The following is a 25,060-nucleotide window of genomic DNA, read 5'->3' on the forward strand; positions in this document are numbered from 1 at the left end:
CAGCTGTGCTTGTGCTATCTCGTGCGATGTCCACGGTTTTATTTAATGTTAGCTAAGACCCGGCAATTAAAAGTTTCTCTCGCACTTTCGCTGAGTTTGTGCCAAACACCACCCTGACCATCTCATCTTCATTTGCATAAGCACAGTCCTTCACCTGCGAATATTTAGCGGCAGAGTGTTTCTATTGGATTGCCGCTGACGGACGGCCTTATATGGGCAGGCACTCAATTACGTGGGAGGCGTGATGATGAGCTTTACATCTTGCTTTCCTATTCGTTTGCATAAGCACAGTCCTACACGATGAGGGACGCAACTCCGCCTCAAACGGCGACCAAGCTGCAGGCTATGGCCATATATATGTACATAAGTAGGTTCCAATTATGACCGTTACGTGTAGAATTTCGAAATGAAACCTGCCTAACTTTTGTAAGAAAGCTGTAAGGAATGAGCCTGCCAAATTTCAGCCTTCTAACTACACGGGAAGTTGGAGAATTAGTGATGAGCAATCAGTCAGTCAGTCAGTCAGTGAGGGCTTTGCCTTTTATTAGTATAGATTTGATAAATAAAATGACTTTTTCGAATGTTTGTCCATGATCTTTCTTCATTGCATCTCGCGGGACGTATAAGTGTCTCTCCAAGAAAATCACGTCTCGTCCCCTTCCAAGATTGTTATAGAACAACTGATAGTTGCATCTCAGCTTTAAAGTGGGACATTCTTGTACTGCTGGATTGCTGGTTAATTAGTGATGATCGGTATTGGCAGGTGCATGGAACAAAGCACCTAGAGAAGAGTCTGAGTAGGATTCCCTTTCTATGGCTAACCAAGCAGATTAAGATTCATCATCCTCAGCTATGTTGTAGCTTTTGCACATTCTGATCCACACTATTTTCTGTTGTTCAGATTTTATTAAATGAAATTAAAGAATTAAGTTACTTCTAGGGTCACCACAACCTCTTGAGGGTTTGCACAGTTGCTATCTTGTGATGTCTAATGCAATTTAAGAATCCATCCATCCATCCATCCATTCTCCAACCCGTTGAATCCGAACACAGGGTCACGGTGGTCTGCTGGAGCCAATCCCAGCCAACACAGGGCACAAGGCAGGAACCAATCCTGGGCAGGGTGCCAACCCACTGCAGGACACACACAAACACACTCACGCACCAAGCACACACTAGGGGCAATTTAGAATCACCAATCCACCTAACCGGCATGTCTTTGGACTGTGGGAGGAAACCGGAGCGCCCGGAGGAAACCCACGCAGACACGGGGAGAACATGCAAACTCCTTGCAGGGAAGACCAATTTAAGAATCCAATCCATACTAATCCCTACTTTTCTCTGTTGTTCTTCTGTTTTTTCTGTGGTGGCGATTTGCACCATCACCACCTGCTCATGGAACCTTGCAGTCTCTACGTCGATGGATTGAAGGAAGTACTCCAGATGTCCACATGACCATCATCATAAAATTCTTTCACATGAAGCCTGAAAACCACGAGGACTGATTGAGATCATTGATGTTAGGTAGAATGCCCAGCGAGGGCTGAGCTGTCTAGTGGCTTTGGAACCCCTGCAGATTTTGGTTTTTTTTTTGTTTTTCTGTCCTCCCAGCCATCACATATTAATCAGATCATTAGGACAGCATTTTTTCACTTAAGAAACATAAGTAAAGTTAGACCTCTTATATCACTGAAAGATGCTGAGAAATTAGTTCACGCGTTTGTTTTCAGTAGACTAGATTACTGTAACGCACTCCTCTCAGGACTACCCAAAAAAGATATAAATCGTTTGCAACGAGTGCAGAATGCAGCTGCTAGAATCCTAACTAGGAAAAGAAAATCTGAACACATTTCTCCAGTTTTAATGTCACTACACTGGTTACCTGTGTCTTTCAGAATTGACTTTAAAATTCTGCTTATGGTTTATAAAGCCTTAAATAATCTCGCCCCATCTTATATATCAGAATGTCTGACATCTTATATTCCAAATCGTAACCTCAGATCCTCAAATGAGTGTCTCCTTAGAATTCCAAGAACAAAACTTAAAAGAAGTGGTGAGGCAGGCGGCCTTCTTCTGCTATGCACCTAAAATCTGGAATAGCGTGCCAATAGGAATTCGCCAGGCTGATACAGTAGAGCAGTTTAAAAAACTGCTGAAAACACATTACTTTAACATGGCCTTTTTATAACTTCATTTTAATCTTAATTTAACTTAATCCTGATACTCTATATGTTCAATTTCCTCAAAATAACTATTCATGGTGGCTCTAAAATCGGTACTGACCCCTACTCTCTTTTCTGTTTCTTTTTCCGGTTTCTTTGTGGTGGTGGCCTGCGCCACCTCCACCTACTCAAAGCTTCATGATGCTCCAACAATGATGGACAGATTAAAAGGAAGAAGTCTACGTGACCATCATCATCATCAAGCCCTTCCGTGAGAATCCTAAATCCAAAGAGGACTGTTTCATTTATGTTAGGTAGAATGCCCAGAGGGGACTGGGTGGTCTCATGGTCTGGAATCCCTACAGATTTTATTTTTTCTCCAGCCGTCTGGAGTTTTTGTTTTTCTGTCCCCCCTGGCCATTGAACCTTACTCTTATTCGATGTTAATGTTGATTTATTTTGTTTTATAATTGTGTCTTTCATTTTTCTATTCTTTAATATGTAAAGCACTTTGAGCTACTGTTTGTATGAAAATGTGCTATATAAATAAATGTTGTTGTTGATCAGACCTTACTTTATTCTTTGTTACTTAGTATTTGTTTTCTATAAACTTTTCTTTCTTCATCTTGTAAAGCACTTTGAGCTACACTATTTGCATGAAAAAGTGCTATAGAAATAAATGTTGTTGTTATAGCAAAGGGAGTATCTGCAGTGTGAAAGAAAAGGGAGAGACTGACAAACCTGAGCAGATGGTTTCATTGTCATGGCACACGCGGCTCTGTCTGGCTTCTCCTTGGCAGGGGAGTCCTCCGAATCTGGCAGGTGGACTGCTGCACTCTCTCGTTCGTACAGATGCTCCTAAGCAGCCATCACAGAGCGACCAGGGACTCCAGGAGCTCCAGGCACCATGAACTTAATGGAATAAAGAGAGTTTATCAGGCTTCAATGAATCAAAGTTAGAACTTACTTGGCACATTCATGCCATCCATAGGAAAAACAAGTTTCAATTAAGCAGGCCCTAGCAGTAGAATTTGCATTCTGGTTACAATTTCTTTTCTCCATTTGACTTTTGATATCATGTTGCCCTATTGATTTCTGGTTTGGCTTTCACAGTACAGTACTCTGACTCTTTGCTTGTTCTGTCCATGGCTTATTTCTACTTTAATCATCTCCCTGTTCGATTGTGCTCATAATAGTCCTGGACCACCTTTAAGCGTCCATAGCAATAACAAATCCAAAAATCCATAGTAAGTACAAAATAAAAGTGAAGTTGGATTCTCGCTGTTAAAAAAAAATTCAAAAATGCATTGAGGAGAAAGAAAACAGACTAACATAACAAAAGAAATGCAATAGCTTAGTGGCCCATACTGCCAGCATGGTCTCCAGATCCCTGCGATTTTATAATGCTGACATGCACGGATATCTGAGGACCACCTGTCGGACTCTGCTGATGTTTAAGGTACCACTCCAGGGTAAGAGGGGCTGCAGTTGCTAACAGTACAGTCTGTTTTTCTCTCCGAAGTACCGAGAAGACTCACCCACAACACTTCAGGAAACCCCACCCGTTCCTGTCAAGTCCCATAAATATCCTGGAAGGAGTGGGCTCAGTTGGAAAGCAGACCTTCTCTATGACAGATGTCCCTGACCCTTAATAGATCCAGCTTTCAAGAGATGCTGCGTAAGATAGCTATGCAATTGTTTTCATTTGTTGTGCCCCATAGCGCTTATATGTTGGACACTTGCATTAAACGGGGTGGTCCAGTTGGTCCCCCAACTTTTCCTATAGACTCCTCCACTCCTTTTACCATTGACAATGAGCAAAGTGCATTTGAAAAATAGACTCATGGGTAGCAGTTGCACCATTTTAGTGGACCCCTGACCATCACACCTATATGAGATTGTTAGAAATCCCATTCCAAAGTAATGGACAATGATTTGGATTTGCTCTCCCTTTATGGCTCTAATGGCCACCACTCCTCTTTCCACAAGACTTCAGAATGTGCCTGTGGGAATTTGTGTCCATTTGTTCAAAGCAGCATTTGTTAGATCTGCTACTAGTGTTGGACAAGATCTGGCTGAAAATCATTGTTCCAGTTAATCCTAAAAGAATTCTGTATTGATGGGATCTGGGCTCTCTGCCGGCCTTTCAAATTCCCCCATGTCTTTATGGACCTGCCTTTGTGCACAGGGGGCACAGTCATGCTGGAGCAGAAAATGTGCTTTTGTGTGTCTAAAATGTCTTTGTATTCTGCAGCATCAACAGCAGAACCAAGGGGCCTAGCCCAAACCCTAAAAAACAGCCCCAGACCATTATCCCCCCTTCACCAAAATTTACAGTAGGCACTATGTAGTCAGGAAAGCAGTGTTGTCCATCAGACTGCCAGATAGCGAACAGTGATACATCACTCCAGAGAACACGTCTCCACTGCTGCCGAGTCCCATGGCGGCATGCTTTACACCACTCCAGCCAACTCTTTGCATTGTGTATAGTGAGCTTAGGCTTGTGTGCAGCTGCTCAGCCATGGAAACCTATTTCATGAAGCTCCCAATACATAGTCCTTGTGCCAATGTTACTTCCAAAGGCAGTTTTGAACTCTGAATAGAGTAATGCCACAGAGGATAGGCCATTTTTAAAACAATATACATTTCATTACTCTGCGGCCATGCTCTGTGAGTTGGCAGCTGAGCTGTTGTTGGTCCTTGATGCTTCCACTTCACAATAACAGCACTTACAGTTGACTGAGACAAATCTATCCATCCATCCATCCATCCATTATCCAACCCGCTATATCCTAACTACAGGGTCACGGGGGTCTGCTGGAGCTAATTCCAGCCAACATAGGGCACAAGGCAGGAAACAAACCCCCGGGCAGGGTGCCAGCCCACACACACACACCCCAAGCACACACTAGGGACAATTTAGAACCTGCATGTCTTTGGACTGTGGGAGGAAACTGGAGCACCCGGAGGAAACCCATGCAGACATGGGGAGAACATGCAAACTCCATGCAGGGTGGACCTGGGAAGCGAACCCCAGCCCACCGTAGGAGACAAATCTAGCAAAGTGGAAATGTCACATGCTGACTTAAATGTGGTATTCTATGGCAGTGCCACATTTAAAGTCACAGAGCTTTCCAGTACAACCCACTCTACCGTCAGTGTCTGTCAATGAAGATTGCATGGCTATAATATGTGCTTGGCCCTAGGCCCCTGTTAACAATGAAACACCTGAACGCAATCATTTGAAGGGGTCTTCACATACTTTTGGCCATACAGAGTATCCTGGCAGTAGCCAACCTCAGCTGACAGATGGAGAGGTGCCATTGTTGAATTTTATGAATAGTGCAGGTCAAGGTTGGCTTTAGCAGAGGTAGGCAGCAAGTTATGGTCGCATCATGAAAAGCATTTACAACAAGCTGAGAGAAGGAAAATGGGCAATAAAAAAGGTTGACAATCTGAATAATAAATTAGTTAACACAAAACTAGCAGCTACAGTGACGTCCCTGACCAGAGTTGATCAATACAGATATAAAGCAATGCTAGAATTACCTGGGCAGAAGGAAACAGAAGGACATTGCTTTCTTTCAATTTGTACCCCAAGGTTGACATGATATTCTTGCACCCCTTCACATGCTGAACCACCATTCAGTGGAGCAGGGCAGGAGCAAGTACGGTAGCGGGTCACCATCTCTGAGCCACAGGTTCGGGAACAGGGTGTCCAAGCTGACCATTCACACCAGCCCCCTGAAACTGCAAAGAGCAAGGAACAGCACAAGAATGAACAAAAAATGAAGAATGATTCCATTTTAAAGCCACTGTTTAAGGAGATGGAAAGTGACAATATCGTATGTAAGTAGGAGCTGCAAATGTTAGTGGAGAACACAAACAAGTTATACTCCATTAAGGCCCAAGCCAGGTCTTGTCTTTTTTTTTTCTAGGGGGCTCTGCCCCCTGCTCATTTGCTCCCTCACCCCCAGGTTGGATATACAATTTAAAGAGATTGTTATTTTCATGGGAATTGTTACATATGCATGATTTTTGCTTTTACTTTAAAACTTTGCTAAAAAAATATTTGGAATGAACTTTTCTTCAAGATCGCATTCAATTTTGATTCCGTATTTGGACTTACATCATGACAATGCCTGTGACTGAATATCATTTCTTTCTCTATAATATATAAAATGACTTTTTTGAATGTTTGTCCCTGCGCTTTCATCTTTGCTTAGTCATCTAAAACATATAAAATTATTGTCCTGATAAAATTTATAAGAGCTGAGAGTGCAGGAAGTGTGTCTGAAAAAGCATTCATTCAACTTAGGTTAGATGACTGTGGTCTTGTTTGAAAATGGTTGTAAGTAGAGTAGAGTAGAATCTAATGGCAAATGTCACCGTCTTGTGAGACTTGCTTCCAAAGATTGTAAGTATGGCGTGACTTGAAAGAATCTCAGTCTCCATCTCATGAGACTTCATACCGCGCCAATGTTTTTGGAATCTTTTCATTTTTGCTGGCAACACAAATTAGATAACAAACAAATCTCCGACTTAAAGTTTAAATCCAAACCATATATTCAATCTCTTTTTGCTGTTCCGCTATTTCACTGAGTAATAATTTCCTTTTGTTTGCGCTAATGCAATCTTTACTATTCTTTTTTGAGACTTTTGAATTTTCATATTTCCATTATCTCTAACCTGCTCTGCATGTGTACCGTGTCAACGTTTCTGGAATCTTTTAATTCTCATGGATACGCCTCTTCATTGGGAAGAAACACGACTTTTTTTTCCCTGATGGCAACACGAATTAGATGATCTACAAGTCTCTGACTTAAAGTTTAAATCCGAACAATATATTCAATCTCTTTTCGCTGTTCCGTTATTTCACCGAGTAATAATTTCCTTTTGTTTGCGCTAATGCAATCTTTACTATTCTTTTTTGAGACTTTTGAATTTTCATATTTCCATTATCTCTAACCTGCTCTGCATGTGTACCGTGCCAGCGTTTCTGGAATCTTTTAATTCTACACCTCTTCATTGGGAAGAACCACTACTTTTTTTTCCCCTGATGACAACACAAATTAGACGATCTACAAGTCTCTGACTTAAAGTTTAAATCCAAACAATGTATTCGATATCTTTTCGCTGTTCCGTTATTTCACAGAGTAATAATTTCCATTTGTTTGTCTCACAAGACGCGTTAGATTTTTTTTATAATAGAGAGACTGCTTCAAGAAGCCTCTAACATTTGAGGCATCTTTACACTTTACACTCTCTGCAATATTTTACAGATTTGTTTAACAATGATTATTTATTAAAGGATTTTATATAAACTGCACAATGACACTTCTGGTCGTTAGTAATCAATACACACTTATTGCACTAAAACTTGTTGTCGTCTCCTCACTTGTCCTAGTCCCGGACAAGCGGAAAGAGAAGAGAGCATTAATTTGATTTATATTTGTATCCCTTCTGATGACTTGGGAAGGTATTGGTGACAAATAAATATCCTTTGTTTGAACCCGGAAGTGTGTTAGTTAGAATTCTGTCTGAGTTTCATGGCTCAGTGGTGTTCCCCTGTGGTTACACCATTTGTGCACAAATTTGGATATCCAAAAAAATGTATAATTCTGAATTTTACTGTTGTACCGGCGGTGACATTGTGTGGCGTACATTTACAGTCAAGTTTGTATGTCAAACGCTAGGCTGCCACTGAGGAAAATGGCAGCACCCTTGAGAAATAAAATGGCATCTAAATATGGTGTAAAATATTTATAATAGCTTGAACCTATACTATTTCTCCAAAATAAACATCAATTCCTTGTAGTTCAACACCCCTCAAAGAAAGTAAAAGTTTAAGAATTAACAAGGAAAAAACAGTGAAGAAAGCTTAATAAACAGTCTGAATCAGAACAGATCAGATTTAGTGGAAAAGACCCTGCCAGACAGCAGCCCAAGTCAGTGAAACTACCAGGGTACAGCAATGAGTAATGTTCCAGCTTTGGTCTTATTTTTTTTTAACCAATACATTTTACAATGTAGGCCTCACCAGGAAAGAGTGTCATAAACAATCAATATTTTCCTATAAATTAAAAAAAATATTGAGTTTATATTATAAAGACAGAATACATTCTTGAGTACACTCACCAGCACAAGGCCTATTAGTGCAGATCAGTTCTCCCTTTACACAGGTGCTGCAATAAAAAGAAACATAACAAAAGAGAAAGGTCATGGGGTGATATCAATAAAGGAGGTTAAAGAAGAGGATCAGATACTCGAGGACACCTCAAATTAAGGGGAACCGAGTTCAAAATAAAATCCAGGGAGCTCTTCTTCATACAAAAGGTCACAGGAGTCTAGAATGGCAATTTAAGGAGATGAAACAGAAACCTTGAGTGGCTGCATGAGATGTGGGAACAAAGTAACTCTTAGCAAACCAAATGAGCCTGATGGACTGAATGATTCCTTTTCATTAATCAAATTTTTGACAACTTGTAAACACTTTCAATTTTGTCATCTACTCCAGAAAGAACAGGGAGTGCGATTAAGTTGATGGTGATGGTTCCAAATGATCACAGACATGCCATCAGCAAACTGCACATGTAACTCCTTCTCGAACATTCAGTTCTGTTGATGAATGACATAACGTATGGTGATGCCACCTCTGACTCGGAGTATTGCGGACTCTGCCTGATTGTGCCACATGTTTTGGGGTGTGCACCAAATTAACATCATTTTGGATCAAAACCTTTAAATGCCTTTCAGAGAGCCTTGGTGTCCCAATTCCTCCTAACCCATTAACAGCTGTGTTTGGTGTACTTCCAGATGGGTTTAAGGTGAAGAAGAACAAACAAACTGTAATCGCCTTTATTCACTATTGCCACGTAAACTTATCTTGCTCAACTGGAAGAATCCTAGCCCACCTCTGTTAAGTCAGTGGGTAACTGATGTTATATATTACCTAAAATTGGAAAAAAATCAAATTCTCATTTACAGGAACTGTGCTAAACTTTTTTAAAACCTGGCCTCCACCTCCAAGGAAACAGAAAACTCGCTTAGCCGCTAATAACACAAGCGGTGCCAGCACGTCAGCAAAACAAAACCTCAGGAGAAAGACAAAGTTGCTTAGCCGCTGACATCGGCAAAACGGTATCCCTTTTACTTTTCCTATTGCTGCTAATACACAAGCGGGGCCAGCATGTCAGCAAAATGAAACCTCTGACAAAAGACCAAGTCGCTTAGCCGATAACATCGCCAAAACGGTATCCCTTTTACTTTTCCTCCTGCCACTAATAACACAAGCAAGGCGAACATGTCAGGAAAACAAAACCTTCAAAGAAAGACAAAGTCGCTTAGCCGATAACATCGGCAAAACAGTATCGCTTCTACTTTTACTCCTGCTGCTAATGCACAAGCGATTGTGAGTGCGTCCGTAAAACAAATCCTCCCTAAACAGAGGTGCCCAGAGTAGTTCCTTTCAATCACCTGACATCTCTACATTTAATTTTTTTCTAGCGATTTCAGTAGTTTCTAGGACCCCTGGCTTTTTACAGCATGGGCTTACACAGCTAGTTTAAGAATAAGCATTTAAATTGAGGAAATGGATTCTCTTCTCTTATTTATTTTAATTTTTTTTATTTATTTATGTATTTATTCACATAGTGTATTTTTCCTACTGTTAAAGTTTTACTCTGTTGGCCTAGCTCTCTTTCTGATAGTTGGGGGTTGATTTTATTTGAACTTAGTTTTGTAAAATTTAACTTGCTTGTATGGAATGTTATTTACTTTTAATAAATTCAATAAAATGTTAAAAAAGAGAGTATTTTGGACTTTGAGGGAGACATAATGGTCCCATTTTTTGAAACAATAATTGTTCCACCATAGTTGGCAGACACTTCCTTAGCCCTTAGGTCTTATAATCCACTCAAAACTACTTCAGTTTCTCCTTACCCATTGACATTTCAATGCATGTCTATGAGCTCACCAATATTCCAAAATATTTCGGTTTTTGACAAACGTGACGTGAAGCAAATTCAGCGGGGCTCACTTATCACTACTCACCAGTTGTTACAGCCATCAGGTCTTGTGAAGGTTTCTCCAGGAAGGTATCGCTCCAGGGTGTGGACGTCAAGGCAGGTGCAATTCTCTTTCTCCACACAAGCTGTGCCATTTTTGTCCAGAAGCTTTCCACTACTGCAGTAGCACCCTGGTTCACAACTCCAGATACAGTGCTGTAGAGGAATAAAATCCAAACTGATCATTACAATCCTTACTGGGGCCTGGCTGGCTAAGTCACAGTGGTGTCATTTGGTTTGGCGTTGTTTCTGATGTACCAAACACTTTCACACAGATGTGAACCAGAAGTCTCAAAGTGGACAACATTGTATTAGAATGCAAAGCTTCAAAATGAGCTGGAATACTCACTGAAAGATCATCACAGGAGCGTGGGCAGGATGGTCCACAGCTGTTGAAGACAGATCCTTCAACGGAGGAGCAGTCAATTACTGGAAGCAATAAAAGATACATTTGTGATGTGAAAGCAGCAAGGCTTGAAGTATAGTAACTGCATTCTTTTACATACAGTGTATTGTCCCAGAACACTGTCACTCAGAAATGTAAAGAACCAAATCTGGTGATGTGGCTGAAAGTATTATAGAAGGTGTTAATAAATAGTCATTTATCTTTTATCCCTCTAAATGGGAGAAATAATAATGTCAGAATGAATACACTCAGGGTGGCATGGTGGCACAGTGGGTAGCTCTGCTGCCTCACAGTTAGGAAACCTGGGTTCACTTCCCGGGTCCTCCCTGTGTGGAGTTTGCATGTTCTCCCCGTGTCTGTGTGGGTTTTATCTAGATACACATGGTTTCCTCCAACAGTCTAAAGACATGCAGGTTAGGTGGATTGGCGATTCTAAATTGTGCTTGGTGCCCGGGGTTTGTTTCCTGTGTTGGCTGGGATTGGCTCTAGCAGACCTCTGTGACCCAGTAGTTAGGATGTAGCGGGTTTGATAATGGATGGTGTCTTTTGTCATAGCTTTCTTTTTAGTGATTCTTCTTGCAATCAACTATGGTCCAAATGTTTTTTTGTTTTTTTGTATATATGATCTCTGGAACATCTTGCATTTGTTAAATCCAGTTTTGTTTTTGACATTTTCTAAAAGGAAGTACTTTCTCTATTCTCTTTAGATGAAACATTTGAAGGGATCTTAATATTTTTCAGAACAGAGATGGGCCTGTCAGATTAACACTTAAGCGGGTATTTATTTTTTTTGATTGACCGATGTTGTGATACTGGTACAATGTTATGTCCTTGAGCTTCCAGAAACATTTCTAGCAGAGAACCTTTAATAAAAACTGCACTTGGTAGGTCAAACCAGCAGTACCCAAGGATTCTCTGAAGAGACACAGTACCAAAGGAGTCCAGTCTTTGTCTCAGGTCACTGAATAGCGTCCATGTCTCACAACCGTATAGCAAAACAGGAAGCACCAGGACCAGGCAGAGAGAGTTGATCTGGCACATCGACCGCACATAGAAGTGGGAAAATATTTTAGGCTTAGTGCATCTTATATTTCTTCAAAATAGTTGTCATTTCTTTGTGTTTCATGCTTTTATTTCCAACTAAATTGTTAATGGTGGCACGGTGGCGCAGTGGTAGTGCTGCTGCCTCACAGGTTTTGCACCCTGGGTCCTACGTGTGTGGATTCTGCATGTTCTCCCCATGTCTAAGTAGATTTCCTCTGGGTTCCCTGGTTTCCTCCCACAGTACAAATACATGCAGGTTAGGTGCTTTGGCGATCCTAAATCGGCCCTTGTGTTTGACTGGTGTGTGTGTGTGTGTGTGTGTGTGCGTTCACCCTGCGATGGACTGGCATCCTGTCCAGGGTTTGTACCTGCCTTGTGCCCTACGCTAGCTGGGACAGACTCCGGCACCCGCATGACCCTATTCAGGACTAAGTAAGTTAGAAAATGAATGAATGAATAAATATATTGTTAATCTATAGTTCTGAATTACAAACTTCATTCTAATCTTAGCGTTGTCCTGTAACTTTAGAGGCCTTTTCTCCATGTTAGTAATAATGATGGCCTACTGTAAGTAAAATGTTAAATTCTGACTGAAGAGAACCTTTTTTTTTGCTCATCCCTCACCAACTGTAAAAATCACAAAGATATCCCACAGATATCTCTGGAGATGTATTCATCTCTAAGAAATCAATTTCTATACAGAAATTAGTATTTAATCATCTCTTATAATGGACTATGAGGATTTCAAATATTTGGCGTTTGATTGCATTAAAAATGTATTTAATGTTTAATGTTGAAAATATTTTGTGTCACTCTGAAACCATTTTGTTTAGTTAAAAGTTGCTGGAGGTGTGGCCTCAGAGGTCATGACTTGTCACCAATTACAGAGAGAATAAAAGGTCGAAAACAGCGGCCATTTTCTATCCGAGTTTGCGGATAACATCCTAAAAGTCAAGTCCATATCTTTCTTCTCTTTCTCTCAGGCATACACCTTTTTGGCAGCGTGTTTTGACCAGAGTTGTTGGGGTTTAGTTTGTGGCCTGTTGAAAGTGTGCTGTGACTTTTGATTCCAATCTCTTTGCGTAAATTCGACTGCGTCTCATTTCCTGGTACTCCTTTATCAAAAAGTACGGCCTTTATATTTGTGCCATAATGATCTGAACTCTAAAATAAGGGTGTATGGTTACAAGGCTGGATTGAGTCGGTATGTATCATTGTATCGCAGCTATATCAATAAATAAGTAGTTAATTCAAGGGTATATGTGATATACTGGCAACAAAGAAGAATAATGTTTTGTAAATGAAAACAGAATTCTTCACTGGTATACATATCAAAGTTTCAGCTGATCCTCTTCAGGCCAAAGCCCGTTTGAATTTTATTTTAATAAAAAACAAACACAATAAGCATGAATGTAGCAAAACAAAGGCAAATTCTGCTTTAAATTCATTCAATCTCATAAAACATTCCAGAATTCTGTAAACTTTGCAACCCAATTAATTATCCCTGCAAAAATCAGATCTTTCACTGCTTAAAGTTATAGTTTAGAACTACCTGGGCAGTCTTCAGTGTTGCAGGAGTCAATCTCACTTCCAATACCCTCACAGAAGTCCCCGTCTCCTTCAGGAACTGGATTATTGCATTCACGAGACCTGCTTATTACACCTCCACCACACAACTTGGTACAATCGGACCAGCTGCTCCACTCACTCCAGCCACCGTTTCCTGTCAGATAATCAGAATTGTACAAATTTGTTGACATGGTTTGTTACAATACGAAAAACATGTGACACACTTGTATTTTAACTACCTCTGGACTGACAGTCAAGGTATTGGGTGTTTATTTTTTCCTACAACTGGTGTGAGAAGTGGGATCGTGCCCTCTCAGGTTTGTAAATGGATGCTAAAAGATCTAATCAGTCTTTTTCTTCTTCTTCCTCTTCAACTTTTCCCAGTTCCATGTGGGGTCTATGTGCTTCATCAACCTTCTGCAACCAGCTTGGTCCTACACCTCTTCCCCAGTCAGACCCTTTTCCAACAGCTCTTTTTTATATTTTATTCATCCACCTCTTTTTTGTCCTCCACTGTGTTCTCTTCCCCTATACTTCCATTCCTACCACTCTTTTGCCCACATCTTCATTGTCTCTCCTCACCACATGTCCACACCACATACATCCCTGTCCTTTCTCAGATCTCTCGCTCTCACTTTTCTTGTACCTTTGATTGTCTTGTTTCTTATTCTGTCCTTTTTTGTAAATCCATATCTCAACCTATTCTCATTTCTGCCATATTCAACCTCTCCTGAGCTCCCTTTACTGCCCATGTCTCAGCTCCATATATCATTGCTGCTCTTTAACTTTCATCTTAATTCTTCGATCACACAACACACCTGATACCTTCTTCTTCCATTTATTTCATCCACACTGCACTTTGTTGGTTATCTTTGCATCTAGTTTTCCACCTCAGGCTGCCACTGATCCTGCATATTTTAATTTATCAATAGTTCTTCTTGCAGGCTACTTAATATAGTTGTGGATAAGTTCTCCCATGGATAAGTCGGGACTTGATTTTACTGTATAATTTCCGGTATTTTATAATTTCGGTTGTATAAGTCGAATGCGGAAAACTCACGCTATTGGTCCAAGAGATTATGATATGCTAACGCCCACCTGAGAGAGTAACCACGGAGCACACTGCCTTTATTTTCTATGTGGGTGTGACAATGCTCTGTATCAGCGTGTGCTCCTAACCTCTTAATCTCTCTCTCTATTGTGCCTACATGACCACACAGTAATACCCGAACTATTCTGAAGCGACGTTTGCACTGATTTGTGTTTTTTGTATCTCACACCCTCATACACCTTTATTGTAAGAGCATCCCTTATCTACGATGGGAGCTGTTGTGATGTGAGATTTTGCATATAAGTTGATAAATATTTTGTATGTCTTTATTTGTAACTTAGACAAAGCAATGTAATATTAGTGTTACATTAGTAAGAAGCATTCATGTTTACAACCCCCACCTCTTTCAGGAATGGGTTTCTTTGAATTTTACGATAAAGTTGGTGGGAAGTGTCTTAAACAAGTTTGGCTAATGTTTCTCTGAAGTCTCTCTCAACCCCCCGCAGGAAAGCCAGGCTGCCTAACTGCCAAGCTTTACTTTACATATGGTTTTGGGAGAAGGTGTGAAGGTGTTCTATTCCCCCATTGGTCTGAAATATGGCTGTTAGGAATTGGCTTGTATAAGAAGCCTTTAAGTACCATGACGTCCTATTGGCTCTAGGGGTTGGACAGAGAATCTATACATTTGCTCATTCTCTAATTCTCTCTTTCTCTTACCAAACTGCTGAATGACCATCTCACACCATGAACTGAAAAGGACAACACAATGAAGAACACAGCTCGGCAGTCATATAGAGACAAGCAATGCGGCCTGTGCTGTAGAAAGCTGAGCACCAATGATGCCTTAACTAGAGACATTTTTAAGTAACTAACAAGTCTGTGTGCCGCCTGAAACTACACATCACCATTTATCAGGTTGTATGGTTGCCAATATTCAAAAGCACTTTGCATATTGTTATTATTTATGAATATTACCAATAATACATTGTTTAAATTGTGACTTAATTCCTCTTGTCTTTTACTACACCTAATTGCCTGATGATATCGATGTAGAAGAGAATATGTTGAGGGATTCTGACAAAGGCTACATATTAATAATACAAAAGGGGAAAGCAGAGCAATATATTACTCTACCAAGACAAAACAGGAGCGTTCAATCAGAAGAAAATATGAAGCTGGTTTTAAATTAAATGTCGTTGAAGTAGTGAAAGAAATTGGTAACTGCACTGCTGCAACAAAATTCGATACGTCTGAGAAACTAATGCGAGATTGGAGGAGGCAAGAAGATGTAAAAAAAAAAAAAAAAATTAAGTGTCGCATTTTTGTACGGGCGTATAAATCAGGGTCTGATTTTATGATCGATTTGAAACCCGAATTTTACATGAGTACAGTATATAATGGTAACATCTGAATCCTGACCACGAAGTACAATTTATCTAAATATATAAAATTCTTTTCGCGTTTGAAACGGAAATTGCGTATGAACACGCGAAAGCGAAATTACGTATGACCACAGAACATATTATTATTCAGGAACTAATCACTTTGTTTGTGGATGTCATTTTTATATCATCTTTATGAATTGTTATTATTTGTGTGAGAGCTATTTTACCGATATTGAAAAGAAGTAAACACAAACACGCCGATCTATCCCATAGAAGTGTGCCCTGTGTCGCCCTCTCCCAGCCCTCCTCTCTGGACTCCAGCGCTGAGCCACCCGCCACCAGGCGCGTTCTGACAGAGAAGTTTTATTTATTTGTCCAAGTGACAGTCGCGGAAACTGCCATATTGTAACTTTTTTTTAATTGGCAGAACTTAATAGTAGAAGAGATGAAGAAAATAGCTTTGCGTCTTTATACTTTTTAACTGTTCTGAGCTATAAACAATGTGAAGACGAGACCGCCTTCAGCGGCGAGGGGTCGTGGCAACAAAGTGGACGCTGTGAGGTGCGGAATGTCGGGCTGCTCCGCCGGGTCGACAGCTTTGCAGTTTTGGGCAGCGTCCTCTCTTCTCACACTTTTAGTGACACTTCAAGACTCAAGTGCCTCGTCGGCTCCTTGGACAGTGGAAATCTTTGCGAATAAGTGTAATCAGCGCCATCGAAGCGTGACTCTCTTGGTAAATTGCGCTTCACGACTACTTACTGTCCCTTAAGGTGAGTTCAGGTCACTAAAACTCCGCAACATTCAAGGTTGCTTTTGTGATTAATTCTTTGAAGAAGATGGAGGGTTTACATCTAAGAAGATGTATCGACCTCTTCGTGTGTAGTATTCTTAAATCACAGGCACGTAGTGCAAGGTTGTCAAGCAGGTAGTTTACCCAAAACCACTGCAGTAGTACTCAGTGTATCTTTACTTCTTAAATGTTAATGTTTTACTGTTTTATAATTTATACACTTCTTATATATCATTAAATTCTCTTATGGAAATGTTTTACTGTTTAATAATTTATACGCTTCTTACATGTTCTTCAAATTATTTTATCAAAATGTTTTACTACTTAATAACTTATTTTATAAATACTACATTTTATTTTTTTCCCTTGCACTGAGCGAAGCCGCTGGGTAATCAGCTAGTAATACAATACAATTTATTTTTGTACAGCCCAAAATCACACAAGGAGTCCCGCAATGGGCTTTAACAGGCCCTGCCTTTTGACAGCCCCTCAGCCTTGACTCTCTAAGAAGACAAGAAAAAGTTCCCAGAAAACCCGTGAAGGAAAAAAAAAAATGGAAGAAACCTCGGGAAAGGCAGTTCAAAGAGAGACCCCCTTCCAGCTATGTTGAGCATGCAGTGGGTGTCAAAAAAAAGGGGGTAAGCACAATACAATACATAGAACAGAACACAAGTAATCCTCAATACAATATAACAGTGCAATGGAAATATTACAAGTACAGAGCAGAATTCACAAAGTGCAGATAAATAGACTGATAAATAGGGTTAATGTCAGGAAGGGCACCCGGCTCTAAAGTCCTTGCCAAAACCTTAATGATGAAAAATGTCTAATCAGTGAGCATCCATAAAATGAGAAGAACCTGTGTTGTACTGCACCGGCTCACAGTGACCAAGATATGCTACAGTAGCATGTCACTCTAGGCCATCAAACTAAAAATGTCACTGTGAGGAGGACACTTACGTGAACATGGGACGTTGCTGCAGATCTGATCCTGTTTATCAGCACCAAGGCAGGGCAGGCCACTTCCAGACTGAGGTGGGCTGTTACAAAACCGATAGCGATTCTGTAGTCCAGTTCCACATGAGACAGAGCATTCACTCCAGGGAGTCCATTCTGACCATTGACCATCCACTGCAAGAATAATGTAATTGCTGTAAGTCACAAGTGTTTGGTTTACAGTCGTATATTCAGATCACACAGCACCTTTTTTAATCTGGAAAAATAAAGATAGAGATTTAACATGGTGGCTAGGATGGAACTTCGGCTTCACAGCTCCAGAGCCTTGGGTGCAAATCCTTGACTGGCCCTTTCTCTTTGTTCAGTTTGCACCTTCTCCTTGTATTCACAGGGTTTTTCTCCTCATCATAAAGACAAGTGCATGTTAGGTTAACTAGTCACTCTAATCTTAGTGAGTGTGGGCATGTGGGAGAGTGCCCGGTGACATACTGCTGTATGCCCAATACAGTAGGCGATTAGTTACTACTACAGAACATTAGAAGAATGAACCGTAAAAAAAACAGCATTCTGAAGGAATGCTTTCACAGCACCTTTCTAAATTTATGTAGAATAAAAGGCAGATTTTCAAATATTAGTTATAACTAATTGCTAACTTGACCATATTCATTCTTAAACATCTGTAGGTGATTTGCATCAGCTAGGCAGATTCCTCTTTATCCTTTGCTCGCCAGCCTTTCTGGGCCATTAGAAAGATTTGCCAAAATTTTTTATGAATGGCTCCAGCTCCTGTTGTGGTCCAGGTCAGCTTTATGCTCCCAGGAGCCTCTTGAACCCGACCGATATAAACTGATTTGAGGACACACACAGTTAGCAAGGGGTTAGTGCAAAGTGTACAGTGCTTTTATTAAAAAACAGAAAAGAAGTGTTCAAAAACAAGTGTAGTGCAATGAATGACTTTCAAATAAAGTTGAACTTTTAAATAGTCCATAAAAACAGGTGTCAAAAAGTGGGGGTTAAAATATTGCATAAAAATGAGGTTAAAATCAAGAGCAAACATCCTCCTCCTCGGTGCTTCGTTCTAAAACTGACATCTCCTCGGCTTACCCTTTGTGGATTCCTAAGCAAAAGGAGATGTCCACCAGCAGGCGCAGACAACCCTTTAATCCAGCTCGGGCCACCATTGCCAGTCAGTCAGCGTTCACAGGGTGCCGTGCCAAGCATTCATCTCTTGTCACAGTCCGTCGGGCTTCCGTGGGAGCCTTCCAGAGCACTTAGTGACTCCTAGTCTGAAAAGTCCTCAGCAGGAGCGGCCCCTCTACCCCAAACCCCCATGAATGTCTGGATACACGCTTTGCTCACTGGGCTCAATTTCCTATCTGCCTGCTTCCATGCACTGTCTCCCATCCTGTTTCTGCCCTTTTCTCTGTCCCTCGTTCTTTTTCTTTAACCTCAATTCCTCATCATTCTCCTTTTCTTTATTTTTTTTTGACTCCCCCCTCTCTGCCATGCAGGGTCCTTACATACTGCCAACTGGGTGCAGATGCTGTCCTCCACCTACTCTGAGGTGTGAATGAGGCACCTGACTGATCCGCTCGCATTTGCTCATGAATGCACGATCAGCCAAGCACCCCAATCACCCCTGGACTGGTGCTGGCTTCTGCACATGTTCAGACCCTACTGTACACTCTTTGGGGTCCGATGTATGAAGAGCTGAAATGATTCCTCAAGAAAGCTGTGTAATTACGTAATCATTACGTCTCTAAGTCTGCACAACTTAAAGGCAATTTTTATTTGTTATTTTTATTATGGATTTATGCCTTAGTTTTTGGCTATACTTTATGTTAAAGTACTTGTAGAACTAGAGTGTTGTACCGTGTTAGCCATTATGAATGTAGAGAAAAACCAAGCAAAATGACACCTTTTATTGGCTAACTAGAGAGACTACAATATGCAAGCTTTTGAGGCAACTCAGGCCCCTTCTTCAGGCGAGATGTAATACAGAAACTGGAGTTCCCTGTGTTTATATCCATACTAGGACAAGTAACAACATTGGAAAACCTTTAAGTGAGACATCTTAAATGTAAAAAATTATATCTGTCCTGGTGTCTATAGTATATAAACAGAGGGAACTCCAGTGAAGAAGGGGCCTGAGTTGTCTCGAAAGCTTGCATATTGTAATCTTTTTAGTTAGCCAATAAAAGGAGTCATTTTGTTTGGCTTTTCTTTAAAGTACTTGGTAACTGATATATTATTTTTGTAATTATTTGCTATTGCGTTTGAGACAATGTTTTCTTTAAAACCCAGAGTGCAATGTGACACCTAATTGCACTAAATGGGATTAGCTTTGACAAATAATTTTATTGTATGCAATTTAAGAAATGAAAATGTTGGTTTTTCTAAAAAGGAGATCAATCAGCTGTTAATTGTAGGAGCTTATTTTGTTTCTTGTATATTCACTATTAAGCAAAACTATTTCTTATCCAATTACTCGATTAATCGATGGAATAAGCAGTAGGATATTCGATTACTTAACTAATTGATTGCTCTGGCCCTAATAATATGTTTTGGCCTTTAAATGAGATGATGTTTCTTCTTACCATCACAGCTGAATTGCGTGCAGTTAACAATTTTTCCAGCGACACAGGAGCTGAGGAGAGAAAAAAACCTGAAGTTAGACAAATGTCCTGGTGTTAGTTACGTATACTACACTAGAAAGTGAGGAAATCAAGACAACATGCCAGTTATTGCAGTCTCTCTGGATGATCTCCCCTGGTGAGTACAGAACTCCATTGTCCAGGCATGGACAATCTGACACTGGGATACACTTAGCATCCTAAGAAAGAAAACATAAATGAGAACATTGAGAAGTGGCATGTGACACGTGACCTGTTGCTTTCCAGAGATGAAGTTCCTGCACACCTGTAGTAAGGTCCCCTCACGGCAGAAGCATCCCGGCTCACACGTCAAGTTCAAGACATCCAGGCTGACATCTGTGCAAGTCACATAGCCACTGGCGCACTCCTTCCACTCCTTGTCGGGTGGACAGCTTGTTCTGTTATCTAGAACACAGAGCAGAAGGTAAAGCCTCTCACATGTTCTTAATGCTTAGTAGCTTTTGTCCATTAAAGAAAGCTGCAGGGCTCACCACACGGATGCACATTGCAGCTGGAAAACTCGCTGCTCCTGGAGCCAAGCCCGTCACGGGTACGATTACGGAAACCGCCCCCACAGGTCACAGAGCATTCTGACCACGGTGTCCATGAGCTCCAAGATCCTGGACCAAAAAAACAGAGCAGTGATTTAAACCGTGAACATCTCCCAGAGCGTCAGTCACCAAGGTGCAGAAGATGACTGATGAGCGTTGTGTGTTGTAAAGGCCACAATAAAGTAGAGTAGACTGGGGATGGAAGGAAACCTTTACAAGAAAGGGATTTGATTCACAAACCAGAACTTATTCAGGTGGTATGAACAATCTACAAACTATACATGAGACAGGATGACTGCTGGAACACAGAACATGTCTAAGATTTAACTCTTCCAGGGCTGATGTCAGAATTTTGTCAAAAGGAGGAGTTGACGATGGTAACCAACTGTAAAGTGTGACAAAACCAACCGTTATGTTTTAGTTGGACTCTCGTTGGTAGAAGGAAAGTTAGCTTCATTAGTTTGACCGAGATTTCCCGCGCTCGTGTGAGTAGTAAGGCACAAACGAGCAAAAATGACACTGACATAATGGCGAGAGATCAAGACGAACACGTAAAGCAAAATACTCCATGGATCAAGTTTTGCCTTTTATCTCTGAACTGGACTATGACTTGCTGGACTCTAATTTTGATACAAGTGATCGAAAACGAATGTGAAGTTGCAGCTTCAGCTGACTGGTCCCCAACTAATCGTGGCGCTGACAACCCTAGAGCAATGTTCGCCAGGAGGACTGCCACTTAACAATGATAAGACATAGAAACCAGATTGCAATGCACTGTGCCTGTGACTGCTGCTACTGCTGCTGACCCAGCCTGCGAAGATAGCCTGGTAGCAAGCCTGCCACCCATTCTTGGCAAACTGGCAGCCGCTGCATGCTGCAACAGATGTTTTATGTTGATTTCTGTGTGAAACCATTGCTTTTCAGAAACTATGTTTTTTGGAAAAAATATCCAGCCCTCAAAGAGTTAATAAACCAGGACAAGGTAACACAAAACAGAGACACAGTCAAACAAAGTTTGAGAGCCAGGAGTCACAACTTGAAATCAACAATCAAAACCAAGAAAGGGGGTCAAGACAGTGATTGATGAATAAGGAGCAAAAATAAGTTGAAACCAGAAGAACAAGCTTAGCACTAGGCAGTGGTGGACCTACATTTGTGTGGCCCTGTAGTTTAAACTGTTATGGGGAACCCCTTTGCAACCAGCAACGAGGTCTGGAAAAACTGTTATGCTCTTCAACAGGTGTGTTCTGTCACAGATCACTACAATTTTTCTTTTTAAATTTAACCAATACATCTCAGATTTTGATTAAAATTGCTGCAGTGAATTACACTATACGAGGTGTGGCAGAAAAGTAATGAGACTGGCAACACTGCAAGCGATCTGGCAACGCTGCGCTGTTGTCCTTGATAGAGCATTTGTATCAGTACCCTCCCATAGCTCAGTGCGAGTTTCAGCTCCTTCCGTTAACTACGTGATTTTTGTGACTGCTATTAGCGAAGTTGTGTTTTTGGTTGTGCGTCACGCAAAATGGAACAGCGGAATTTGGAGCAACGTTGTGCCATTAAACGGCAAGTGTGACGTTTGAAAAGTTAATTTGGGGAACATTCTTTATTCCGAGCTCAAGTTTTTCGCTGGCACAAATCATTTTTGGAAGGCAGAAAACACGTTGAAGATGAACACCGTTCAGGGAGGACTTCAACTTCAAAAACCAATGAAAACATCGAACGTGTGAACACTCTTGTGAGATCAGACCGTCGTTTAACATTAAGAATGTTGAGTGAACAATTAAATTTGAACAGATTTACCGTTCATCAAATTTTGACTGAACATTTGCACATGCGAAAGGTCTGTGCCAAAATGGTGCCGAAAAACTGCCCTCTCCATAACAGAATTTTTGACCTTAAAAGGCATTCCTGTGGTTCCCCAGCCCCCTTATTCACCTGACCTCAGTCCGTGTGACTTTTTCCTTTTTCTTAAACTGAAAAATGTCCTCAAAGGACGTCATTTTGGGACTTTAGAAAACATCCAAAAGAGTGTAATGGACATGCTGAAGACCATACCGGTTGAAGACTTCCAGCGCTGCTACCAACAGTGGGAACAACGTCTCCATCGGTGTGTAGCTGCCCAAGGGAACTACTTTGAAGGGGATAACATTGATGTTTGAAAAAAATAAAAAGTTTGGTAAATAAAAAATCTGCCTCATTACTTTTCTGCCACACCTCGTATTGTTAATATTATTTTTTATAAACATCTTCTCATACAATAGACATCTACAATTTTTAAGCTATTGGCACTAAAGTTCTTGAGGGGTTTAGTTTCATAGTAGATCCGCCCCTGGCACTAGGGCCTACTTAAATTAAAAATGAATCATGAAACAGAGAGATGTCATTCATTGCATATCCACTGATGGATAACTGCATTTAAACATCGTTACTTCTGTGACAGGGTGGCACGGTGCCGCAGTGGTAGTTCTGCTGCGTCGCAATAAGGAGACCTGGGTTTGCTTCCCGGGTCCTCCCTGCATGGAGTCTGCAAGTTCTCCTGGTGTCTGCGTGGGTTTCCTCCCACAGTCCAAAGACATGCAGGTTAGGTGCATTGGTGATTCTAAATTGTCCCTAGTGTGTGCTGTGGGTGTGTGTGTGTGTGCCCTGCGGTGGGCTGGCACCCTGCCCAGGATTTGTTCCTGCCTTGCGCCCTGTGCTGGCTTGGATTGGCTCCAGCAGACCCCCTGTGATCCTGTGTTAGGATATAGCAGGTTGGATAATGACTGACTGACTTCTGTGACATTGAATATTTTATTGCAATCACGTGACACTTCCAAACAGTGTCATGTAAACAAAGAAATCAAGAACTGATCCACAATTAACTGTTAAAAACGTATCAAAATACAAAATAAACCACTGAAATGGAATCTTCTTGTGTACCAACCATAAAATACGCAAAACTGTACATAAAACAACCTGTCAATACGACAAGAACATACTCGGCTGACACCTTTTGCCTTTTGCACTAACAAGATGAGGTCACGCTGTTCACATGCACATGGAGCAAAACACAAACTAAGAGATTTGCTCTGAGCCACCCGGAGGGTTTAAAAAGGGGACTGAACTGTAGGCCTCAGGAATTTATTGTGCTATATGTGCAATTCTATGCTTGTATTTTGCCATTTATAAAGGTTTTTGCATATATAGAATTTAATTCTTACAACTAATTTAACATTTAGAATGTAAGATAATAAAGTTATAATTTTTAGAGTTTTGATTGTCATTATTTACGTGACTTCTTAGCACTGGCACTTGACTGGGTAGTTGCGCTTATGACGTCATGTGATGCTGCAATTGAATCAAACTGATGCCAATCTTAAAATGGAAATAGAGGCCCTCTTCGTGTAAAAGATGGAACAGCCATTTACAGAACATCAAGAACTGACCCTTGCAAGCCTGCAGGCTACAGAAATCCACCTGGGTGCTGGAGCCTCGACACTTCTGACCCCCAAACATAGCTGGTGGATTTGTTCCCGAGCGGTAGCGTCTCCTTGTCCCCACGTCACATGTCTTACTGCATGAGCTCCACTGTGTCCAGCTACTCCACCCGCAATCCACTGTGAGAATTACATGGAAAAACCAGTGAGTGACTTAGATGGCCGATCAAAGGACCACCACAGTCTGGACCCACCATTTACCTGGACATGGAGCAGTTCCACAGATCATTCGGCCCTGCAAACATGTGCTGTGAAAGATAAAAAAAAAAAAAGGAGGGAAGAAAATTTAACAAGTGGAAAACAAAACTGTTTTAAAAGTGAAAAGGGGAAAGAGTAAAGACCCTGAAACAACTATAAAGCAGCACATAGATGCCTGGGGGTCCTTAATATTCTAATCTATATATATATCAGTGGTTCTCAACCTGTGGGTAGGGCCCCCCTAGGGTGGCACAAAGTAACACAAAGAGAGGCCCAAAGATGTGAAAAAAAAAAACAATAATCAAAAATATGATAAATACATCTATTGAAACCAAAACAAATTAACTTAAACTACATTCTGATACTAGAAAAATAAATATAGAGTTACAGACATGTCAATAAAAGTTAAGTAGGTATAATAAAATATGCATCTATGATATATCATTAATCAAAAAAGAACAAATTGGTATTAGTGGGCTCCTTTCAAACAAACGTTAGGGTGGCGCGATTAAAACTGTTATGAAAACTCGGGTCACAAATACGTAAAGGTTGAGAAAAGCTGATATATATATATATATACAGTCATGTGAAAACATTAGGACACCCTTTGAAAGCATGTGGTTTTTTGTAACATTTTTAATAAATGGTTATTTCATCTCCGTTTCAACAATACAGAGAGATTAAAGTAATCCAACTAAACAAAGAAAACTGAAGAAAAGTCTTTTCAAGATCTTCTGTAAATGTC

The 25,060-nt window shown here is 40.7% G+C and overlaps 1 protein-coding gene across 1 annotated transcript in view; it reads right to left on the reverse strand.

The window, feature by feature from the left end:
- The window catches only part of scospondin (subcommissural organ spondin), a 417,078-nt gene that overhangs the window by 167,247 nt on the left and 224,771 nt on the right, over window positions 1-25,060 (reverse strand). The window contains exons 59-71 of the mRNA XM_039754138.1: window positions 24,319-24,365; window positions 24,067-24,237; window positions 20,576-20,704; window positions 20,350-20,489; window positions 20,169-20,263; window positions 20,028-20,077; window positions 17,434-17,604; window positions 13,231-13,401; window positions 10,578-10,657; window positions 10,215-10,384; window positions 8,301-8,347; window positions 5,712-5,912; window positions 2,904-3,074 (exon numbers count right to left, since the gene is read on the reverse strand). Of these exons, the coding sequence (XP_039610072.1) occupies window positions 2,904-3,074; window positions 5,712-5,912; window positions 8,301-8,347; window positions 10,215-10,384; window positions 10,578-10,657; window positions 13,231-13,401; window positions 17,434-17,604; window positions 20,028-20,077; window positions 20,169-20,263; window positions 20,350-20,489; window positions 20,576-20,704; window positions 24,067-24,237; window positions 24,319-24,365 (1,643 nt within the window). The remainder of the gene's footprint in view (window positions 1-2,903; window positions 3,075-5,711; window positions 5,913-8,300; window positions 8,348-10,214; window positions 10,385-10,577; window positions 10,658-13,230; window positions 13,402-17,433; window positions 17,605-20,027; window positions 20,078-20,168; window positions 20,264-20,349; window positions 20,490-20,575; window positions 20,705-24,066; window positions 24,238-24,318; window positions 24,366-25,060) is intronic.

Source organism: Polypterus senegalus, chromosome 5 (genome assembly GCF_016835505.1).
Source record: "Polypterus senegalus isolate Bchr_013 chromosome 5, ASM1683550v1, whole genome shotgun sequence".
In the NCBI taxonomy this organism is placed as follows: Eukaryota; Metazoa; Chordata; class Cladistia; order Polypteriformes; family Polypteridae; genus Polypterus; species Polypterus senegalus.